Genomic DNA, 22,933 nt, shown 5'->3' with positions numbered 1-22,933 from the left:
CAAAATACCACATAGTCAAGCAATCCATGTATTATTGAAAACAGCTTCACTAATTTAGAACCACAACTGCAGCATCAGCAGATGTTATATTTGCAGAAATCAATAGAAAGTTATGAATGTTTTAAACTAAATTTAAAATATTCTGAAATTCATTAAAAATGCAACATTCAAATTGAAATATTGTCACGTTTATTTATATAGCACATTTAAAAGATAATGAGTGTAGGTTAAAATAAATCTTACAACTGGAATAAATGACAAATGAAATGAGATAAAACATTTTGAAATAAAACATTTTAAAAGAATAAAAATAAAGTAGTTAATCGTAGGAGAGCTAAAAACATTTAAATGTTAAACTGATAAAAGAAAGGAAAAAACAGAAGATCTGATAATCCTAAAGTCCTTCAAATTCCTGGGAAAATTAATATGTTGGCGGAAAATTGATCAAAACCACTGTACATGTATTGGACATAGCCCATGGAATGTCCGAAAAAAGGAAGAAACCACTGGTGTACAAACAACCAGACATGGAAAAGGTTCATCAAAGACTACAGCCGTTGATGAAAGCAATATTGGGAGAGCTATGAAGAAAAACCTAAACACAACATTCAGTGACATCACCAGCAACTTCCACAGGGTTGAGGTGAAGGCACCATAATCCACTGTTTGAAGAAGCCTTTGAGAGAAGAAATATTGAGGACATAACACAAGATGAAAACCACTAACCACAAAGATATACAGAATAACAACATTTCTGCAATCAGGATTAACGTCTACCAAAGTGATGGAAAGTCTAAAGTGTGGAGAAAGAAAGAATTTACTCATGATCCAAAACATATCTACTTATTAGTCAAGCACAGTGGAGGCTTGGTCATGTCATAACTTGGTCTTGCTTATAGAACAGGATCACTAATCTTTACTGATCATTTTACTCATAATGGATCAGCAGAATAAATTCTGAACTTGTAGATAAATGGAGCAAATCTATCTTGAAGAAACCTCAACGTGCAGCAAGACAATGACCCAAAAACAAAATAAATAAATAAATAAATAAATTTCATCAAGGAAAAATTGGAAGGTTTTAAACTGGTCAAATCACTCACCAGACCTTGAGATCATCTTTGATATCAAATCCATATGTCAAATCCAAAAAAAAAAAGGCCTTGCTGTTCCATTACTTTTGGAGACTTAATTCCGTGTTGTCTTGTGGAGATTTAAAAACAGATAACATCTTTAACTAAGGCCAAGTAAGGAAATAGTGAGACCAAGAAACGAAATACAGATTCTATCTTTTTCGTTCCAGTCACGAGCAGCTGCATTGTGGACCAATTGAAGACCGGACAAGGTTTACTTTTATAGTTACTTGTAAAGAGAATAGCAATAGTCAAATTGAGAAGAAACAAAAGCAATATATATTTATAAAAGTCAAATATATATATCCTTTTACATATATATATATATATAATCTTTTTTTTGCATAGCTTTGAATGGTACATGACCAGTGCCCCAATTTTTCAGCTACAGTTCTTGCAGAGTCTGGATGACCAAATATAAGAACTTCTGTCTGTCATTATTTAAACGGAGAATGTTTAGACAGCCAGCATTTAATATTTGTATGACAGCCAGAGAATTTGCAAACAGACATTGGGAAATACAACTATTTGTCATCAGCATAAAAATAGTAGGAAATGTTTCTATGAAAAATGTACCCAATGGGAAGCACATACATAAAGAAAAACATAGGGCCCAGGATAGACACCTGAGGTACACCACTGGTAAATTGTGTTCACTTAACACTTTTACTTACATGTTAGGTATAAAGTGAAAAGTGTTAATTCCTTCACTGATGAGAAATAATTATTAAAGAATTATATAAAAATAGCCTAACACAATGTATATACCCATCAAATAGAGCATATGAAAATACATAGCACAATAAATAGACTAGTTATAAAGTTTAGTAATGTTGAATTTTCTTCTTCAGTAAGGATTACATTTTTTTTCATTTGCATATATTCAAACCCGGGACTAATGAATAATACTGATAACTCAAGAATACCATATGGCTTCAGAGTAGTCCAGAGGGAAAATGAGGCTGCAGCATGTCAGCATGACTAAATAGGCCCCAGGCCAGCTATTACTACATAAAGCCTAAGAAAGATGTACACCATTAGGGACAAAGGACTAAAGCAAATTACTACAGTTTATAATAACTATAACACAAATATAACCCATTTTCTGGAAGTGATACATATCACCTCTGCTCCATTACAGTCTAAGTGAAAAATGAAATTTGCCCGAGTTACAGTTAACTGGAACAACAGAAACATGAAGAAAATAATACAATCACATAGGGTATGTTGTGCAATACTATGGGACTAATATTTGGATTTTTGTCCTAAATTAATTAAAATATTAATTTCCTGTTTTTATGCAACTAGCACAGATGTATTCAGTGAAAGAGACTCAATGTGGCTACTGAAACTGAGTAAAAAAAAGGATTTGTGTTTATTTTATATCTAAAATTTATATGTATGCATGTACTATATTTGCATGTTATTGACTACCTTAATAAGCGAGGTTTCAAAATCATTCTGTAACTATAGTCACATTAGTTGTGGTCAAAAAGGTATGAATGGAGTGTCAGAAAAAATATATACAATTTGATATTTGACTCATTCTTGAATGAAATGCCAATAGAAATGCAGGATGATGTTAGATGCATTTCATTTGTGTCCTGTTCATTTGCATAGCATTGTACAGAAATATACAAAATCATACAAAAAAATTGTCAAAGATGCCCCAAAATCAGAAAACATAGTATGTAAATGAAAGACTGTCAGTGTGGTCAGTAGGGGGCGAACCTCTGATGCTCAGATTTTTTGACGGTGGCTGAGGCAGGGATTTTTGTGGTGTAGGGTGTAAAGCCCGGCGAGGCTGCAGTGTGCACAGCCCATAGAGGCACAGTTTTCATGCCAAGCAGGCTGGAGACTGGAAGAGCATAGTGGGTAGTAGGGATCGAGGGCATGGCCGGGGGTGAGTGGACGTTAATGGACGAGGGAGCAGCTAGCATGGCTGCAGAGGCAGAGGCAGGAGAGGCAGATTGGGCGAAACTCAGGCCGAGGTCAACTGTAGTACTTGAGGAAGAGGAGGCAGCCTGGATGCTGAATTTAGCCATTTCTAAACTGCAAACACAAATACATACCCACACACATTCCACCACCAGGGGCCAGGAAGGGAAGGAGGGAGGCAGGACAATGTTAATAGTTAGAGAAGGAACAAATGAGGGTGGAAGGTAAACAGAAAAGCAAGAGAAATAGGGTTATGGAAAAAAAAGAAAAATCAATATGGAAATGTTATGTGTTACTAAGAGAAACAACAACTAGGATTTCACATGCTTTGATAAGTATTAATAAAGCTGAGGGGTGCCAACATAGGTGGGATTAAACAAAAGGATGGAGCATGAAATATTTCATTATAGTGATCTGCTAAAAGTGTCAAATTCTTTAAAGCTAAAAAAACTGTAATAAAAAGTTTCATCTTTAAAAACCAGAGGGCTTGTGTTGTGAATGGCAAAGGTCCTTTACCTGGCACTGATGAGGTACTGGGCCAGGCAGATGCTGGCTGGGGAGCCAGTAATGGTGACATGACGCACTGCTGAACCATCTGTGGCACTGGCTATCTTTATTTGAGCTCCAGACATCTGGCGAATTTCATTGATCTTAGTGCCTTGTCTGCCAATAATACAGCCTATGAGCTGAGAAGAGACAAGGGTAAGTGGCACATGGCATAATTTACTGGAAAGCTCTGAAAGTAATAATAGTAATTTCAAGAAAAGGATTGAATTCTCACCCACTGAGCACACAGAAATTATAATTATTGTGATGACGTTGGTTTTGGGAAAAGTGAGAAAATTGTTTTAATTAAATACTAATTCTTTATTAATCACTGACCCTTCGTTATTGTCTCAGATTCTGATCTGAGATTAAAGTCACACTGGTGACAGCAGCAGTGAAAAGGGAGAGAGGAAGTGGCTTAAACATCTTTTGTACCTCCAGTGATCTCACAGCAGGGTCTTATGTGTTACTAAGGTCATTACTGAAATGTGACCTGTCATGAATGCTGACAATCAGTCACATTATGCCTCAAGCAAGTTTAAAGGCTAATGCATGCATTTTGTGCACAGTGTAATCGTGCAATCAGAAAGACTTACCTCATTAGGTATGTTCAGCTCATGAGAACTTGGTGAAACTGACATATCCAGACCTGTTCAGGGAATAGACAGCAAAAACTCACAAAACATTTAACAAGGTCTTACCAAGTGGCTAAATATACAGTATAATATGGTCTACATCACTAATCCACAGGTAAAACTAATAAAGGTATGTCAAAATCAAGCTAAACGAACCGAAACAATAAACATTAATATGCATTATGTAGAAAGCAGTAGGGCTTTGCAAATACACAGTGCTAGACATGAAAAAAAATCCTAATTATATTTGGACTGCACTGAATAAAATATCTTTTCAATTAAACATCTACCCAGAGGTGGTCTCTCATAGAGTAGTGCCCTTTTTATTAGAGCAGTAATCATATGGTTGGCCTGTTTCTGTTTGTGTTCCTGCTGCAGAATATGTGGGGAGGTGTAAAAGGGCTAGAGATGACTGGTACTCTGGTGGACTGATCAGGTCAGGGGTGGTGCGGTGTGGAGGAATGCAAAGAGTTGCACATAAGACCGGATCACACAGACACATCACTAAGCCCTTACAGTGCTTCAAGAGTGAATGATGTGACAATGAGCAAAAAAGTCACCTGAGTCATGAGAAATGGTTTCAGCTACTTAAAGATTCATATGAAACACATGCACATCTCATGACTTTAATATGACATTAATTTGCTTTTTGTTTCCTTATAGAGGAACAACGTAAATCTTATATGGTTAATAGTGATTAATAACAAATTTAGAGAGAGAAAAAAGTAAAGTGAGAGAGACAGAGAGAGAAAAAGTGAGCAAGAGAGGTACAGGAAAGTATAGGGTGAGGAAACAAGAAGCCAAGACATACCATAACAAGACAAGACAAGCCATGTTGAACAATGGACAGAGTGACACAGGGAGAGAAAGATTTCCCCAGGGGATCTTTGGGTACGTACCAGGGAAGGTAGGGTTGCTCTGCCCAAGGGAGGTAAAGGGGATATGCTGCATAGCCAACTGGTGAAGCTTGGTCAACTGCAGGGCAGGAAGGGAGGTTAGAACTAGCCAATCAACCTGAATTATTTCAGAGGAAACACATCTACAGACAATACACATCAAATATATTTGTTTATACTCATAATTAGAACTGTTACTAGGGTTTGTTAAAACCCAAAATAAACTGGCAGCATGATTATATTCACATCTGATTCTATTAACAGTCTAATTTTGTGACAACACTCAAAGGGTATGAAAATAAAACAATGGAGGAAAAGGTGTTAGTAACACCAAGCATTAGTCATATGAATGCATGGACGGGTATGAGAAACCTGTGTTTAAATGTTTGTGCATGCAGAGAAACTGAAATTAGTAGTGGTCCCTCTGTGAGTATTTTAAGGAGAAAGGCATTGAGATGTTTAATGGAATGCAGTGGTAAAAATGTAGTGGTAGAAAGGGCAGAAGGTGGCTGGGGAAAGTGTAGCGATCACTGTTAGGTAGAGATCTCTGATCAACATCTCTGATAAGACAGCAGTATTGGCACTCACGTCTTGGGGAGGAATGGTGTACTGCGCTGGAACAGCAAAAGTCTACACAAAAGAAAACAACTTCAGGCTTGTTGGATAAATGAATAACCACCTTATATGTACATATAGTTCTTTGTCTTTAATAGACACTGTTGCATGAGCATGAGAATTGTGAGCAATGCTTGTCTCAGAGTATTAACCACAAGGGGTCACTGTATGAATATGTCCAACAACCACCTGGACTGGCTCATACAATGTTTATGAAATTCTGATGCCTGCTGCATTTTAATGCTTCTAGAGGGATGTGTTGCAGATCTAACAATGAATAAATGTCTACAGGGCTTTAACATGCTTAATCAGTTTGCCATGTTAACCTTTTACAGCTCCCATTCGAAAGGTCATGATTGCTTTACATGCATCCTTTTAAACAACACACAGCCCTTTACAAATTAAAGGTCAAAGCATCATATATGTATAATCATACACACTGATACACTTTATACAGTTTTCTGTAAAATGGAATAGAATGCTGTGTACTGGCTAAGAAACAATGATCGAAAAAGCCCTGCTCTCCTACTGCATTGATCAAAACAGACAGTCCTGGATCAGCAATGTGAAGCCACCCAGAGCAAGCCTTATCTAAATGTCTTAGAGCATTGAGCCAGCCTGTGCTGACTTTATTACTGATGAAAACAGGGTAAGATTTAGTTGGCCACACTGATCTCAAAGAAATCGTCAGCCTAAATATCCACACGCACATCGCTCCCCACTAAGAATGAAGCTATGAAGCCATTAATGTTTAACTGAATCCATAATGATGCTGAATTCATAAACTAATAGATGCTGTTTAGAGGATCTGTGAACTAGATTGAAGTACTCACAGGAGTTGTATGTGGTTGGGATAAAACTGTGGGGTTGCCAACAGAGGATGGCTTGGGCCGATAAGGGATTGTTGCTCCTTTAGGCGGTGACTACACAAAGAAGAAGAAAAGAAAGCTCATTCAACAATTTCAAGGAGAAATCATTTTCTTAGTGCACAGTATGCATTCCTCAGCAGGGAAGCCCCAGAGTGCTAGTAGACAAATTAGGCAGGACAGAAACATGAAAAACACGTGCTTAACATAATGAAATAAAATTCAAATGACGACCGTAGGTAAATATTGTGTTAGACGCATTCCTTAGTTTGATAATGCTTTAGTCACACATACACACACACACACACACACACACACACAAACACACACACACACACTCACACACACACACACACACACGCACGCACAGTGACTGTTGAGTGTTTGCTTTTTCTTGTGAGGAAATATTTGTGAGGAATTTCCATGAGCATAACACTGAAATGTCCTTACAAGGTCCCCATAACACTCTAATATTCTGATCCATGTCAGAAAATTTGGGACCCATCACAATATGAAAACACATTTTTGAACACACACCTCCAGCATAATGGTGCAGATTTGTCTCACACACTGCGTAATGGCATTAGGGGTGCCAGAGATGGTCACTGCTCTCTCTGTAGACTCTGGTAGTAAGTCCCCAGCTACCTGCACCTGTGCACCTGTGGTCTAACACACAAAACTGAGATTGCAAAGGAACCAAAGATGTGAGACGGCTACAACAAAATGAATAAAATAATCCTTTGAAAAATGACACATCTCACTGTCATATCATGATATTACTTTCTATATCTGCTTTGTTTTATGAGCAAACAACATAGAGTTATTCCGAGTAGCAGCTCAGTTCAAGTCCTGTTTGGGCATTGTTGTGAGGTGTGTTGTTATTTAGGCCAATCTATTTAGATACTTCATATAAATATGAATCTATTTTTGCTTTGGAGCCTCATCATGTCCTAGACATTCAAAGCTACTGGGAATTCAACCAACCAGTTCACCCGCCTCAGCCCTGAATAGAGAGGACAGCTAAATTTATCCTGTGAAATCCACATACAGAAGCACAATTCTCGCAACAAAGTGCACTGTTCTCCTGTCAAACGCTAATACATTGAGGAAAGTAATACTGCTTCAGGGGTTGCCACTACTTCTGTATTGCTTTCTTCCTAGTCAAAAAGCAAACTGATAATTGAAAAAAAGAAGATGATATATTTGGTGTTTGAAATTGAAGCCAAAAAGGGCACTTTGTATATCTGTGGACTTAATGGAGCTGCCCTTAGCTCACAAACACAAAAGCTCTGTTTGATGAGAACAATTAATCACATTGAGCCAAAGCGTTCCTGCTGGGCAAGCGAACAAAGAATACCAACAAAGTGCTCAACAATATGACCATGCTGTGAACATTTGGGACTCCTTCATAACTTTAATTATCTTTCGTTTGTTTGTATCAGATTATAGATCGTATCTACCTCTCTGATCTCTTTGATTTTAGATCCTCCTTTGCCGATAAGCGAGCCACACTGACTGGCAGGGAACACAAGACGCAGCGTGACAGGAGGTCTGCTTGACACTGTGCTGTTCACCATGCAGGCCAGTATGTCCTGCAAGAGAAACCCAATAAAGTCACACACTTCATTAAAAGTCATTTCTTCAACCTTGCAAAATTTGATGGCATCTGTGCTCCACAGACGGCAGCTAATTAAAGCCGTAGAATTCTATAATGTCTGGGGAGTTACATGAAGTAAAAGATAAAGAAATTTTAATTACAGTCTAAACCCATTTAGGCCAGCATGGCATGTATTTCATATTGTATCAACAGTCTTCAAATACACCACACAATTTCCTTATTAAAGTCTTAATATGTGCTAATTCAAATAAAGTTTAAATCCTTTGTGTAATGATTACCAGTACATTACAGCAGAATGATGTTAACTGCATGTAATGATTTTTTTTTTTGTTCAATATAATGAACCACACCTCCTCAAACTTCTCTGCAATCATGGCAAAAGCTTTGAAGATGACCTCAGAGGCACCAGTGATGGTGACGATTCGTTCTGTGCTGGAACCATCAGATATATTGATACGTGCTCCACTCTATTTAAAGAAAACATGAAAATGTATAGACAAGTTATTGACTTTATTCTAGTGCTGATTTTTATTGTACAGAGTTCTTTTCTCTACACAGTCTTATACAAGGCAGACACAAACATTTTCATTTATAGGTTTTACGTTTCATTTTAACATGTTTATTCATTAGTGTTGAGTCTTATTCATGTATTTTGTAATTCTTCAATGTCATTTTTTTTTCAATCATTCATTATAGCACTGAAGTAAATCTTAATATTTTACAATTTTATTAATTGTAGGACTTACTTCTTCTCTCATTTTCTTGACAGTTTCCCCTTTCTGAGCAAGAGATGGTGGTATCATTTACAAAGAGAAAAAAATGACATGCTCAAAGTTTTAAATATGTACACAATTGTAATTCAATATATAGTCGACTAAGTTGTTGAATTAGAATATCTACCTTCCCAATAATACTGCCCACTTCCTGCAAAATAATTCCACAAATATTATATTAAAGTAAACACAGCTGTAGATTATGTATACTGATCTGCTGTATTAATGTATTTGGTGTGTATTTTTCAACTGTAAAACAAGTGCACTCAAGACCATATCATATACACATAAAATACAACAAGACATACACGAATGTTACAAATGTTACTAGGATACATGTATGCATATTAATTAAAAATAATGAAGCATAGCATGCTTAGATCGACATTAGTGCATGTATGTGGTAGTGATCATGTAAATTTCCAAATGAGGCCCTCACTGGTAATGAATTATTATAATATATTCCGGTGTGCTTTCTACCTTCAGGAGAGAATTTATTATGAGCTGAAATAGCTCATAAACATTTATAATGTAAGGGTTTGCAAGCCTCACCTTGCCATGCATTAGTAGGCGGATGGTGAGGGTGACATTTAGCCCTCCCTCAGACCACAAAGCAACATCTTTCTCATTCATATTCATACTTCTTGATGATCTGGACACTGCACACTTTCAGACAGACAGGCTCTGTGCAGACAAACAGATAAGAATGTTAGCAATTCAGTCAGCCTAGCAGACAGTGAAGCAGCTGCAGTTCAATAAGCAAGAACCAGCGACACCCAGCAAATTTCAATCTCTACATATTTGATTATTTCAATAAACACTTTAGCTACAAACACAGAATCCTCAATACCACTCAAAACAATATTCAATTTCAGACTTGTCTGTCATTTTTTTTGCTTACTTTACTTTTGAGACACTGCAGTTTCGGTGCTATTTACGTGTAGGTGCGTTTTACTTGTTCCACTTTAATAAAACTGATGTGCCATGTTTTATAAGCTGCAACAGCAGTTGTTTGTTTCCTGATGAGATTTTAGATCCAGTGATTTTAGTGACGTGTAAATAGGGTCCCATTAATCTACTATTATTGTAGTATATTGTTATAGTCTGCGGTCCTGAATGGTTTCTACATTCCTTTGTATACTGTATGTTCAGGAAATTGTGATCATTTTTGAAATATTTAAAATGTCATGACTGCAATACAGGTGCAATGAAAACGGATTTATATTTCAATACACGTCTTAAAGGCCTTTGAAGGTCTTTTGTGAATATCTTATGTTGCAATATTTACTACACAGTTTTGCACTGAAATTGATACCCCACATGCTATTTGCCTCTTGAGTCCATGCAGGTCACAGAATGTGTTTCATTTGAATTTTAGGTGGTACAGAATAGTAATAGTCACTCCACCACTCTTCATTTTTCAGTTACGTACATGAGATATGAATTAAGAAGACCTCTCTCTCTGTCGCCATTTTATTCTTGATGAACTGGAAAGAGAGTGTACACATTTATTAAAACATAATTAAAAAACAGACAAAAAGACATGCGTTTCTTAATCTGAACTTAAAATATAATAAGGTCAGTTGACTTAATGAGAGGTCTGAATTCAAAAGGGTGGAATTTCTTTACTAGGTTTCAGTCCTCTGCTGGTTCATCAGGTAAACACATCAAACAAGCAGCAACAGCCTTACCTAATCCTATAGGCCAGGATTTATTTAGCTAATGCTAAATCCCTTTTGACCCATTTCTGTCTCCTCAAGCTTGTCAGCAATCCACCAGACCACAGAAACCACTCTATTACGCACAACAATAACAAGGCCAAATGCACGGTTCATATAAAACACTGTGGAACTGTGATATTAGCATACATTGTTTTTAAATTTTAACTTTACAGGAAACTCTATATTATCATTTTTAAAAACTTTGCTGTTGACTTTTAAATACCGAGCAAGCAAACCCTCTTAACAAATCAGAATTAAACTGTGTTAAAGTTCTATGTAACTCATTTCATACATAACACATTTCAAAGACTTCTTAAATGTGTCTTCTACTTTAACTTATGTCTCCATTAAATGATCTGTGAATTAAAGTCACTAATTGCAATTAATTTGGTCAGTACACGTAAACATTGGATATTTAAACGTGTTTGACAGTAGGCAAAGAGTGTAGCATCTATAAAACACGTGTTTAAAGATTATAATGAAACAATTTGTCGTTAATCTAATTACTGTCTGTGTAAAAACTACCTATAAAAGCAGTAGGTTAATGCATAAATAAATCTGCTTGGCACTCTGTAAAATGTGACAAGCAGCAAGTTAGCAAACTGACCTGCTGGGCTGATTGCGGTTGAGGCAGTAGGTTGGTGTCACTCGGTTGCTTTTCCCTCTTATTTGGCTTGTTTCTTCAACAATGTGAGTGAGTGTGTTAGTGTCCAGTGGCTGTATGGTCTGGTAATGAAGAATTGCCCTCCTTTGTTGTCAGCTGTATTCAGAGAATAGACAGATGGCCATGTGCCCGTAGCTCTGCCCGACTGAGACTAGCTTTACTGTTTTCCCCCCACTGTATTAGTCTGAGATAAGCCTATACAGCAGGGTAGGCCAGCTTGGAGTTCCTTATTTAATACAGTTGGTCCCATCATGGGAATAGTAAAAGCAGTAAAGTTGGAAAAAATATATGTTGTCTTTAAATGGAAGGACAGCATCAGGTCAGCTACACTTTTATGCCCGTGAAACTTGTGAACAATCTAACTTGCAAACAAAACCGACAGAAATTCATGACTAACAAATTTAAACATACAAAATCAGGCTGTTCTGGAGCGGTGCTGGCAAGATATTCAGCAAAACAATGATTTTTTTTTTTTATCAAAAAAAAAAAACATCTCTAAACTGATTGTGTCACGTTGTTATGGATGGAGAGACACAGAAAAAAGTCTGTCACCCCTTCCCCCAACCCAGCCAACTTCTTTTGCTAATGAGTCCAGCTCGATGGAAACAATGTGGTCCTTCAACAAAAAGAGATGCATTTGGTTTGATGGCCAAATTATGAAGTGAGTGAATCACTGGAGCAGAAGTGACATTTAATTATTACCCGTTTCTGATGAAAAGTGATAATGGTACATAGCCATTTCCCAGATTCATCTGTCTTTAAACATCACACTTGTACAAACTCGATGTGTTAAATATATTCATCTCATAAAGTATTCCTGTTAAAAACCTTCATCACTGTTCTTCACTCCATACATTTACACATATCAGTCACACTGTTCGAACTGACTTGTGTAATCCGTATACCTTTTTATTATTTTGTGCCAAATGTAAGACTTTCTTAATTTCTCTAGTGTTAAAGGATACGAAACAGGACATGTTAATACCCTGTATCCGCCTTGTCTTATGCCTATTCAGACTTTAGTTTCAGTGGATATGGGGTACTGAGCTTATTGGGTGTAATTACAATATAAAATGCTCTGGAAATATATTATAATATATTCTAAGGAAAGTAATGATTTAATCAGAGGAGGACTGAGAACCCTTGGTACAGAGCAATGTATCATCAGAGCACTGCAGCAGTGTTTCCATTTAATTATCTTAGAGCAGTCAATGCAGTTAAACTGTGGAGTCCCTCAGGAGCAGAGCTACAGCCAGAGCCATGTTGTGTCCTCAGATGTGGACTTGGGACTCGGCTATAAGCTGTCAGAAAAGTTCATTCACCTCGGAGAAAATGTCAGCGACAGACTGGCCGTCACTGGCTGACATTTTGACATAATGGAAACGCTTTCGAGTGAATTTAACCGCCTGTGCACGTTTGAGAGCTTTAAGGAAATCTGGCCGTATTACACTTTCGGTTGTGAGCAGCAGGAACTGAACCGCCATGAATTCTCCAGGCTCAAAGGTAAAGTTAGCTTTCATGGCTTTAACTCCAGTCACACGAGTTTACTTGCTTGATAAACATTTCTCATCGATTGACGAAGTTCGGGTTGTACACTGAAAATACGCAAAGTAAACAAACACACAATTATTTAGTAGTGTTGTAATTCATAACCAGGGCACTGTATGGTCTGTTTGTGTGGTGTGAAGCGCCCTCTGCTGCTCGGATGGCAAAAATACAGACATGAGAAAGCTCGTTAATATCGAGTGCTTGTTAAAACTAGGGGCAAAAAAGCTTAGGGACAAAAATCTGGTGCTAAACCACTGTGAGTCACCTGACTGTTCAGTAAAAGTGATTCGTTGTCATGATGTTTGGTAGGAACATTTTTACGCATGACAAACGCCATTACACCCTGTTTTAGACATGACATTATTATTATTATTATGAATTATTTATCTCATTATGCTTTGGTAACTCTGAGCAGGTAATAGTATCCACAGATAGGCTCATCACACACTGCGCACTACTGCGCACTACTGCACACTACTGTACACACTGCACACTACTGTACACACTGCACACTACTGTACACACTGTACACTACTGTACACTACTGCGCACTACTGCACACTACTGCACACTACTGCACACTACAGCACAATACTGCACACACTGCACACTACTGCACACACTGCGCACTACTGCACACTACTGTACACTACTGCACCCTACTGTACACTTTCACACTACTGCACACTACAATACACTACTGCACACTACTGTACACTACCGCACACTACTGCACACTACTGCACACAACGTACACTACTGCACACACTGTACACTACTGCACACAATGTACACTACTGTACACTTTACACACTGCACCTTTATTTTCTCTGTACATGGACTCACTTTTTTACTTACAACCTTTTCATATCAGAAAAGAACGCAGCACAATGCTAATGTTGTAGAATTATTGTTCAAAAGAAGAAGAAAAAAACCACAAATCGAGCAAATTTCTGCGCCAATTTCTTCTTTATTTTTTCAATCTTCTTTATTTTCTTTATTTGAGGTTTTACTTGGTTTCACACCAGTCACTTCAGATAACACATTAATATACACAGTCATTGTTTGCAATGCTTCTCCAATCTCATCAAGTATTACAGGGGAAGACCGGAGACGTGTAGTTATTTAGAAAAAGGATGTCATTGTTGTTATTATTATTGTCGTTGTTATTATTATTGTTGTTGTTGTTGTTGTTGTTATAATTAGATGTTCCTCACACAGATATTACTTACCTTGATCATGCTGGGACAACACTCTTTGCTGAATCTCAGGTCAAAGCATTTTATGAGGATATATCCAGGAATATTTATGGTTAGTATTTTCATAAAATCCTTAAAAAAATGTCAAAAAAATTTGTTAAATTAACGAGCCGTAGATATCATCCTAAATTCTAGAATTGAATATACCTAAAATAGTAAATTGTTGTTCAACATTATTACATATGATGGGCCTGATATATGAGTGTGTTACTAAAGCAAAGTATTTGTCCCAGGTAACCCTCACAGTCACAATCCCAGCAGTAAGATGACACATGACACCGTGGAGAGGGTCAGATACAGGTACTCAGATTCTCACCTGAATGTGGATTTGTCCTCTTTCCTTTTTACAGCTTGTAACATCGCAGAAGGTTTTCTTGGTTCCACAATAAAGTCCATATATTTCATGTGCAGCAAATCATCATGTACACAATTTACAAACCCGTCTCCAAAATGCAGCCATAGGAACTAATGCAGATATATTAGTAAGCCACAATTTATATGCAGATTTATTTTATTTAGATGTCTCAATACATTAAAAGTATGTTTGTTTGGCATTGACTGGGTTTTAGACGGATATACAGGGTTTTTTATTAAGAGACAGCAAAGTAGACAAATCCAAAGGTCAATGCTGAATAGAATGACTAGGCTTTAGGCAATGGTTCAAGCATTCAACTTGACAGACTAGACTAGGCAAGTCTAAACCTGCTAAACTAAAACAGCATGCAACATTAAAAGTTAAGAGTTGAGAGTAGTCGAGACTCGAGTTAGTAGTTCTGTGATAGATGATATGAGTAAGATGTCTATTTTATCCAGTTACTGTAAATTATAAGATTGAGATATTTTGTATCTTACACCCTACAGTATTTACATAAAAGATAATTGTTTTAACAAACATATGCAAAAATGTACATAATATTATTAGTAAACATAAAAATATGTACAGTAATTATTAATAAATTGTGCAGGAAGAGTATTTCTAGTATGTAAATCTGAACTACAACGGATGATAAGCTGCTCTTTTTGCTCAAGGCCTGGCGAATGCTCCTCCAAAAATGCCTCAGCTTCTTCAGCCGGTTTCATTTCAGAACACACAATGTTTCTATTTTTGTGCAGAATTTAAAGTATTGTGTGTTATTTGGTTTAGAGTTTCAAAATAATATATCATTTGGATATATGCTTATTGCTTAGAGTTTGTAATGTAAATAAAGTTTGTAATGTAAATTGTTTATGTAAATAAATATTTTCATTAAAAATAAAAAAGGTTTCACGTGTACGCCTGCATCACTGCGCTAAAACTAAACAAATTGATGTGTTAAATCAATACTTTCATGACATTCATGCATATTGTGTTTTTTTTCTCTCTGTAGGATACTGGAGCACTTTAACACCAGCCCTGATGAATACTCTGTCATTTTCACTCCAGGCTGCACTGCAGCTCTTAAATTAGTTGCTGAAACTTTTCCTTGGACGTCTGCTACTGATGAACATTCAGGAAGTCAATTCTGCTACCTCACCGACAATCACACATCAGTAGTTGGCATTCGAGGGGTAACTGGACCTCAAGGAGTGGGAACAGTGCCCGTGTTTCCTCAGGAAATAGAAGCAAGAGCCAAAGCTAGCCAAGTCATGATGAATACACAGGATGAATGCTTAGTAGCACATCTTTTTTGCTATCCTGCCCAGAGCAATTTTTCTGGGCGGAAATATCCTCTGAGTTATGTGAGAGGGATTCAGCGCCAGCAGCTCTACCCAGCATGTGAGCATAGAGGTCGGTGGTTTGTTCTGCTGGATGCTTCTGGATTTGTTGGCTGCTCACAACTCGACCTGAAGCAACACCCAGCTGATTTTGTGCCCATCTCTTTTTATAAAATGTTTGGATTCCCCACTGGACTTGGAGCCTTGTTGGTGAGGAATGAAGTAGCTGAGCTGTTGAAAAAGAAGTATTTTGGTGGAGGGACAGCAGCAGCTTATCTGGTGGGAGAAGACTACTTTGTACCAAAGTCTGACATTGGTAGCAGGTACTCTGCACTACAAAATTCACTTTTCTACTCCAAAATCATTTAACTGACTTATCAGTAACAGGTAACTCAATATTGCTTGTACTTATTTGGGTTTTTTTTTTGGTATATTTAGATTTGAAGATGGAACCATTTCTTTCCTTGATATTATTTCCCTCCACCATGGGTTTGATGCTTTACACAGATTGACTGGTATGACAGTTACATCACTTTATTCTTTTAAAACAACAATATTACTGTAAATAAACTATATTATTGGTGTGTTTATTGTCCCCAGGAAGCATGATGAACATACAGCTACACACATTTGGCCTAGCTCATTATACTTACACTATACTGTCTTGCCTGTGCCATAGCAATACACAACCTGTGGCTCAGATCTATTGTGACAGTGAGTTTGAAAATACAACAGATCAAGGTGCAATCCTCAACTTCAACTTGCTGGACTCCAATGGCCAAGTGATTGGATACTACCAGGTCAAACATCTATGAAAAATAACACCTTCTGACTTCTAACTTTATATAAAAAAGAATTTCGCAGGATTCAGGATTTCCAATTACTTTCCTACATTGGGCACATTAATCAGTTTATTCCAGGCTTGTGATTAAAAATCCACTCTTGCTTTTCCCTCAGGTGGACAAAATGGCCTGTTTGTTCAATATCCATTTGCGCACAGGCTGTTTCTGTAACACTGGGGCCTGCCAGGCATATCTAGGCATCAGCAGCCAAGAGGTGAAGGATAACTTACAGGTCAGTGAAATTGTGCATATAGTCACGTTATGCATATAGTCTGTTCAGTTTACAAATTATTTATCTGAAATTAAGTATCTAATGAAATTATTCGTATCGAAAAGCTATGTTAAATTGATTTTACTTTAAGGTTGGTCATGTCTGTGGAGACAACATTGACCTGATTGATGGGCGCCCAACCGGGTCTGTCCGCATTTCCTTTGGATATATGTCAACCTTTGAAGACTGCCAGTGTTTATTAAAGTTTATTATGGACTGCTTTGTGGAAAAACCACTAAGATTGAACCACGAGAGACTGGCAAGGTTAAAGTCAACTGGAAAGGCAGAGACCTCAGTTTACCCTGAGGTGACATCATTGCCTATCGAGAGACCTATGCCTGTGATGAATGACCTAAATATCTCTCCTGCTTCTGTCAGCAAGAACATTTCGCAGGATACTATTCCAAAGGCAGATCAGAACAGTGAAAATGCTTATACACTGACCAATATCTTCATATATCCTATTAAGTCCTGTGCTGCATTTGAGGTACGCTTAATTTCAATCTATTTTTATTACATCCATGCATCCATTAAGCATGAAATGCAATTACATAGAGCACTGCATTTTATATAGTATTACAGACAGCCATAATATTTAAAGTTTATTATTTTGTTCATTCCTCAGTGTATTTAAAATGAAAGTCAATACTTCTTGTTGTCAAATCTCAAGAAACATCATGCTGTTGTGTGGAACTCAACAGGTGACAGAATGGCCTTTGGGCCCTCAGGGGCTCTTATATGACCGCATGTGGATGGTGGTAAATGAGAATGGAGTGTGTCTGAGTCAGAAGAGAGAACCCAAACTGTGTCTAATCCATCCACACATCTGCCTAAACTCCAAGACGCTGTGCCTTGAAGCCTCAGGTCAGAGAAATTTTTGCAATGTTAGTCTCATTTTACAGTCTAATTTTTAATACCAATTCACCTAGAGGCATGTTTTGGGAGGTGTGGGAAATTAAAGAGTGCGTTTTGTTATTGAAAGTATAGGTATGGATCCAATTACTGTTCCCCTGGAGATCAGTAAAGAAAAACATGGCTCAAAAACATGTCAAAGCAAAGTCTGTGGTGACAGGTAAGTGGGATATTTTTTAGATTTTAATTTTGTTTTATTTGATTTGTGATTTGGTCTTGTCTTTTATATTTAATCACACAATTGCAAATGATATTGATTGTGTTATTTCCCATACTGATACGTATCTCCACTGTTTCAGGGTACAGACTGTTGACTGTGGGGAGAAAGTATCAGATTGGCTGTTGGAGTTCTTGGGAAAACCTTGCAGTCTCATTAGACAGAGTCCCAGTTTTGTCCGGGATATGAAACTGGACACAGGAAAGGGTACGATACTCAGTATAGCACATCATGTTAACCATTACATTGTGACAGCTGCAGGTATCCTGTGCTAAATCTAAAGTTTTCCTAGAAATGTCATGCAGGTGATGTTGAACAACAGAAACTGAATCCACACATTAAGGTAGAACATAAAGGGCACGCTGGTTGTTCCAGTAGTCACAGAGAAAACAAATGACCAAAAGAAACAAAACCAAACCAAAGCCAGTAAAGTAAAGTAGTTCATAATTTTCTTTGAATATATAATGTCAGCCCTGATGAGTGAGCTTACAGCTCAGTGTCACTTAAAGTATTGTTTTTCAGTACAGAATTGTTAGACTTATCTAACTTGGATCAGTTTGTTTCATCAAAATTCTAAATGTTACATATGAACATAATGTAAATCTGACTGTATCTCTATATATGATTTATGTTTTGAAGGTGCGTGCCGTCCAGCCCTCTCTTTGGTGAATGAGGCTCAGTTTTTGCTAATTAACAGAGCTAGTGTGGAACTTCTGCTTAATCACGTCATTAACAGGTGATGACTGCTACCTGTTGTGTCAACATAAACACACTCACAGTGTGTTGGATTTGGGCATTCATTTAAATGTAGATTCCATTCCATGGTTTGTTCTGATTGCATAGTGGGCTGCTTACAAAGTGGATCCTATATTAGTTCTCTTACAATTTGGTTTGTCACAGGGAGGACAGCTCAAATAATTGCACCTCGTTTGACATGATGCAACTCATTAATCGTTTTCGGGCAAACCTTGTTATCTCAGGCTCTGAGCCTTTTGAAGAAGAGGACTGGACATGTGTAAAAATAGGCAGCACACAGTTTCAGGTTTGCAGAATCTTTAAAATAACCAGATCTCTTATGAGCACATTTTGGTTAGTTAAAAAGTATTTTTTTAATTTTAAAGCAGCCCATTAATCATTTATCACTGGTTTGTTGAAGGTGGCAGGCAAATGTAGTCGTTGCCAAATGATTGGAATAGATCAGACCTCTGGCACTAAATCCCAGGAGCCTCTCAGATCTCTCTCTGATTGCCGGAGTGGAAAGGTCAGTGTAATTTAAAACTTTATTAAGGGAGTGAGAGTGTTTATGTGAGCAGCAAGTGGAGTGGAACTCCAGTATATTAATTTTATGTAAATTATACCATGGTATTGGGGTGATTTTAATAGATTCATCACTAGATATTTTCTTATTTAAATCAATATATTTCTTTACTCATGCAGTTATCTTCTGTATATATACATTTGCTTATTAAAAGAACATTTGTTAATTTTGTTAGTTTAAATTCATTGTATATAATGTAACTTTGTCAGAAGAGAACTATCAAAACTTAAATTTTTTCCAAGACTTTATGCTTTAAATGACTTAATGTTTTCTAATTCACAGATTACATTTGGAGTATACTTGAATCATCTGTTACAGAAATCCAATCCATATCCTGTGTTGTCTGTTGAGTCCCATGTGATGGTAAAACCAACAGCTGAATGTTAGATAACTACTTCAACATGCAGCATGTGTTAAACACCTATGCTTAAACTCTGTCTGTAAAACTGAATAAGTCTTAGGCCAAATTTACACTGCTGACAATTAAACCATTATGAAATGACCTACGCAACCTATAGCAAGTAAGATACCATTCATAAGGCTATGTTCAAGGAGTGGCTAAATTCTATTTAAGCATTTGTAGATGGGCTGTGTTGTACAGTCTCCTTTTTTCTTTGCGTGTTTAAAAACAGCACAAGAATTTGAGACTTTGACAAGTTCCATAGTTTGATGGCTAATCATAGGTGCCCAAAAGACATTGGTCTGGTCTGATCCCACAGCAGATTTTGATTACAATGATAGAAAGGTGTCAGAATACACAGTGTTGGGTCTACAGAGTGCCCAGTTGCCGTCAGTGGGCACGTGAACATCAGAATTTGAGTATGGAGCAATGGAAGAAGCTGGCCTGGTCTGATGAATCAATTATTATTTTTTTTACATTATGTGGACTACTATGTGCACGTGCGTCACCTGTTTGGGGAAGTGATGCTCTGGGAAATTCTGCAGAAGTTATTAGAATGCTTGGAAGCATTGGGTCCTGGCATTCTTATGGATGTTAGATTGACATGTATCACGCACCTAAACATTGTCGCACGAAGTACACTTCTTCATGGCAACAGTATTCTGTAATGGCAGTGGCTTCTTTCAGCAGGATAATGTCCTATCATGCTGCATAAATTGTTCAGGAATGGTTTGAGGTCCATGACAAATTCCACGGATCTCAATCAGACCGTGCATCTGTGGGACATGCAGAGGGCTTGTGGAGTCTCTGTGTTGATGGGTTAAAGCTGATTTGGCAGCACTAGCAGGACCTATGCAACATAAGGCACTCGGTTTTAATATTATGGCTGGTGCTTATGAGACAAAGCTAAAAGAATAAAAGGACAGATATTAAGATTATCGTAGATTCACTGCAGTGTGCTAATTCTCAGTCACTTCAAATCATTTAACATTAAGCTCAAGGACCAAATTAACCCCAGGCCATTCTATACAGTGATAATAAACTCAGCAAGGTCTGGCTTGAATTATTTTTTTCTAAATAATTTTACCTAAAATGTAGACAAACGCTGCTCTACACATCAAAACAGAGTGCTTTTGCTGAAGCTTAGAACACCCAGGGATAAAATCACAGTAATTGATTTTCAACTCTCTAATGGATTATTGCTACATTATGCAAATCTTTTAGGGCATTTTAATTAATGTTACATGCTGCTGTTGTTGTCTGAAACATGCTGATGGCATTAGTGCCATTTAAACTGAAAGGAGAGGTAAACATCAACCCTTCACTTCTGTTTAATAAAAAAAGCAAGGCTTCATGTTTTATGGAATATGTGGTTATAGTCTGCTTTACACAGTTGTGTGTAGAGTACTTATGTTTGTAGTGTAAATAAGAATTAGTATGTGTTTTTCTATCCAGGTTTCTGAAAGGAGAAAACAGCAGTGCTGATAAACCATATAATAATATCAGAGTATTGTAGGAATAAGGTTGTTTTTGTTGTCTACCATGTTATTATTTGGGTTTTCTTGTAATTGCAGTGTATCAGCCTAAGACAAATGTCCACATTAAGACTCAGCAGTTGAGCTGAAACATAAATACACTGACTATATGGTATATAACACAAGACAGAGTATATCTGTTTCTGCTAGGTGGCCTGGATTCTTTAAAAGATATAAAATTTCACTAAAATATTTAGGAGATTTTAAGAAAGAGACTTTCGTTCACTTTATATTTCAGAGGTTATTAACAGGATGGAACTGAAAGGGTTTTTTTTTTTTGCCTCACTTATCTGTGACTCTCTACTCTTTTTCTATCTGTAGTTCTTAAGCGTAATTCTGTGTCACATGCATTTAATAAAACCACTCCCTAAATGTCTTCCAATAAGTGCTGTATCATTCCATCACTAGGCAGAGCTATAATCCAATGGGGAATTGAAATATTCATGAAAACATCTGCCTGACAGAATGAAAATGTTAATTCTGTGAATCATGTTTCAACACTAAATTGAATGAAAAGGATCAGGTCATTCCTCATTGCCAGAGTCCATCACATAGTGATTAGACCCTTTAATCTCCACATGCAGCTCTGTTTAATCTAATTACATAGAAATCATTTGTAAATAACATTAAAGCATTTCTGTCTCATGACTAATGTTCCCCCGGATAGGCTTCAGATCCACCTCAACCTTGACCAGGATAAAGCAGTACTAAGGATGAATAAATAAATAAATGAATGAATGTATAAATGAATAATAATAATTTTAATACATAAAGATTTATAAGTTTATATCTAAAGACTGTGTTGTTTGAAAATGGGTTTCCACCCTAAAATAATGTGTTTAGGTGATTCCTACTTCATAAATTCTTCAATCTAGAATAAATTTCCTCATACGCACATACTGTAGCTTGCTGTTATACAAAATGGATTTGTACACTCAGTACATTCTTTTAATGATTTGCTTCAATTTGTTTAAACGTAAATGTTATTGCTGAGCTTTCCAGAAGCATGTATGTGACATTTTTGACGTGTTTTTTTGCACAATGATGGACTTCTAGATAGAAGCTTCCCTGATTTATCAGCTATATTAACTTTGTTACTCCAGTACAAGCAAACATTAAAAAAAATATATATGAAATAATTTTTTGGCTGATCAACTATATTTTCTGTAAGGAGAAAACTTCAAACTGAAGTGTTTTAATTATTTTTTTCCTCAAACTGACTTGTCAGTGGGTAAAACCATGTCTCAGGGATTATTAATCTCTGGGATTAACTATATAAAAAAAATCTATTAAATTAATTTCATGTTTACAAAATATGTTGGCTATTTATCAGAGTTTTGTACTTTTAGAAATTTCCCCTGACAATATATTTGGATTGAAATTGTCGTTAGTTGACATTATATTAATTGTTTTATTTACTGATGTTTCGACTGAACCTGTTTATTTATCACAACCAGACACCTCAGTTCTACCTTTCACTTCACCCTGAGACACTTACTAGTGATGGCCGGTTCGTGAACGAATCGTTCTT

At 36.8% G+C, this 22,933-nt stretch overlaps 2 protein-coding genes across 5 annotated transcripts; one reads left to right on the top strand and one right to left on the bottom strand.

The window, feature by feature from the left end:
* Nucleotides 1-228: 228 nt before the first annotated feature.
* Nucleotides 229-12,577, bottom strand: zgc:110045 (uncharacterized protein LOC664755 homolog). 3 transcript variants are annotated; one of them, XM_060872370.1, is made up of 15 exons: nucleotides 12,108-12,577; nucleotides 11,349-11,501; nucleotides 10,453-10,507; nucleotides 9,573-9,704; nucleotides 9,148-9,171; nucleotides 8,994-9,026; nucleotides 8,598-8,714; nucleotides 8,090-8,221; nucleotides 7,167-7,295; nucleotides 6,597-6,686; nucleotides 5,737-5,778; nucleotides 5,152-5,227; nucleotides 4,214-4,266; nucleotides 3,588-3,757; nucleotides 1,487-3,185 (listed from the first exon to the last, which is right to left on the bottom strand). In XM_060872370.1, exons 4-15 carry the CDS (start codon nucleotides 9,657-9,659, stop codon nucleotides 2,849-2,851), a joined length of 1,290 nt encoding a protein of 429 aa, XP_060728353.1. In that variant the 5' UTR covers nucleotides 9,660-9,704; nucleotides 10,453-10,507; nucleotides 11,349-11,501; nucleotides 12,108-12,577; the 3' UTR covers nucleotides 1,487-2,848. The 3 variants fall into 3 exon arrangements, with proteins under 3 accessions (XP_060728354.1, XP_060728353.1, XP_060728355.1); XM_060872371.1 differs by lacking the exons at nucleotides 1,487-3,185; nucleotides 12,108-12,577 and adding an exon at nucleotides 229-676 and having other exon boundaries at nucleotides 11,349-11,593; XM_060872372.1 differs by lacking the exons at nucleotides 1,487-3,185; nucleotides 5,152-5,227; nucleotides 12,108-12,577 and having other exon boundaries at nucleotides 3,627-3,757; nucleotides 11,349-11,593.
* A 66-nt stretch (nucleotides 12,578-12,643) lies between these two features.
* mocos (molybdenum cofactor sulfurase) lies at nucleotides 12,644-21,787 on the top strand. 2 transcript variants are annotated; one of them, XM_060872369.1, is made up of 15 exons: nucleotides 12,645-12,908; nucleotides 14,175-14,264; nucleotides 14,446-14,512; nucleotides 15,580-16,230; nucleotides 16,346-16,422; nucleotides 16,508-16,707; nucleotides 16,865-16,981; nucleotides 17,112-17,507; nucleotides 17,722-17,884; nucleotides 18,008-18,092; nucleotides 18,232-18,356; nucleotides 18,789-18,885; nucleotides 19,050-19,191; nucleotides 19,306-19,410; nucleotides 19,750-21,787. In XM_060872369.1, exons 1-15 carry the CDS (start codon nucleotides 12,782-12,784, stop codon nucleotides 19,852-19,854), a joined length of 2,547 nt encoding a protein of 848 aa, XP_060728352.1. In that variant the 5' UTR covers nucleotides 12,645-12,781; the 3' UTR covers nucleotides 19,855-21,787. The 2 variants fall into 2 exon arrangements, 1 of the variants encoding a protein (XP_060728352.1); XR_009648612.1 differs by lacking the exons at nucleotides 19,306-19,410; nucleotides 19,750-21,787 and having other exon boundaries at nucleotides 12,644-12,908; nucleotides 17,722-17,904; nucleotides 19,050-19,093.
* Nucleotides 21,788-22,933: the final 1,146 nt, after the last annotated feature.

The sequence above is a fragment of the Tachysurus vachellii genome, chromosome 6 (assembly GCF_030014155.1).
Source record: "Tachysurus vachellii isolate PV-2020 chromosome 6, HZAU_Pvac_v1, whole genome shotgun sequence".
In the NCBI taxonomy this organism is placed as follows: domain Eukaryota; kingdom Metazoa; phylum Chordata; class Actinopteri; order Siluriformes; family Bagridae; genus Tachysurus; species Tachysurus vachellii.
This window is presented reverse-complemented; position numbering and strand designations above follow the sequence as displayed.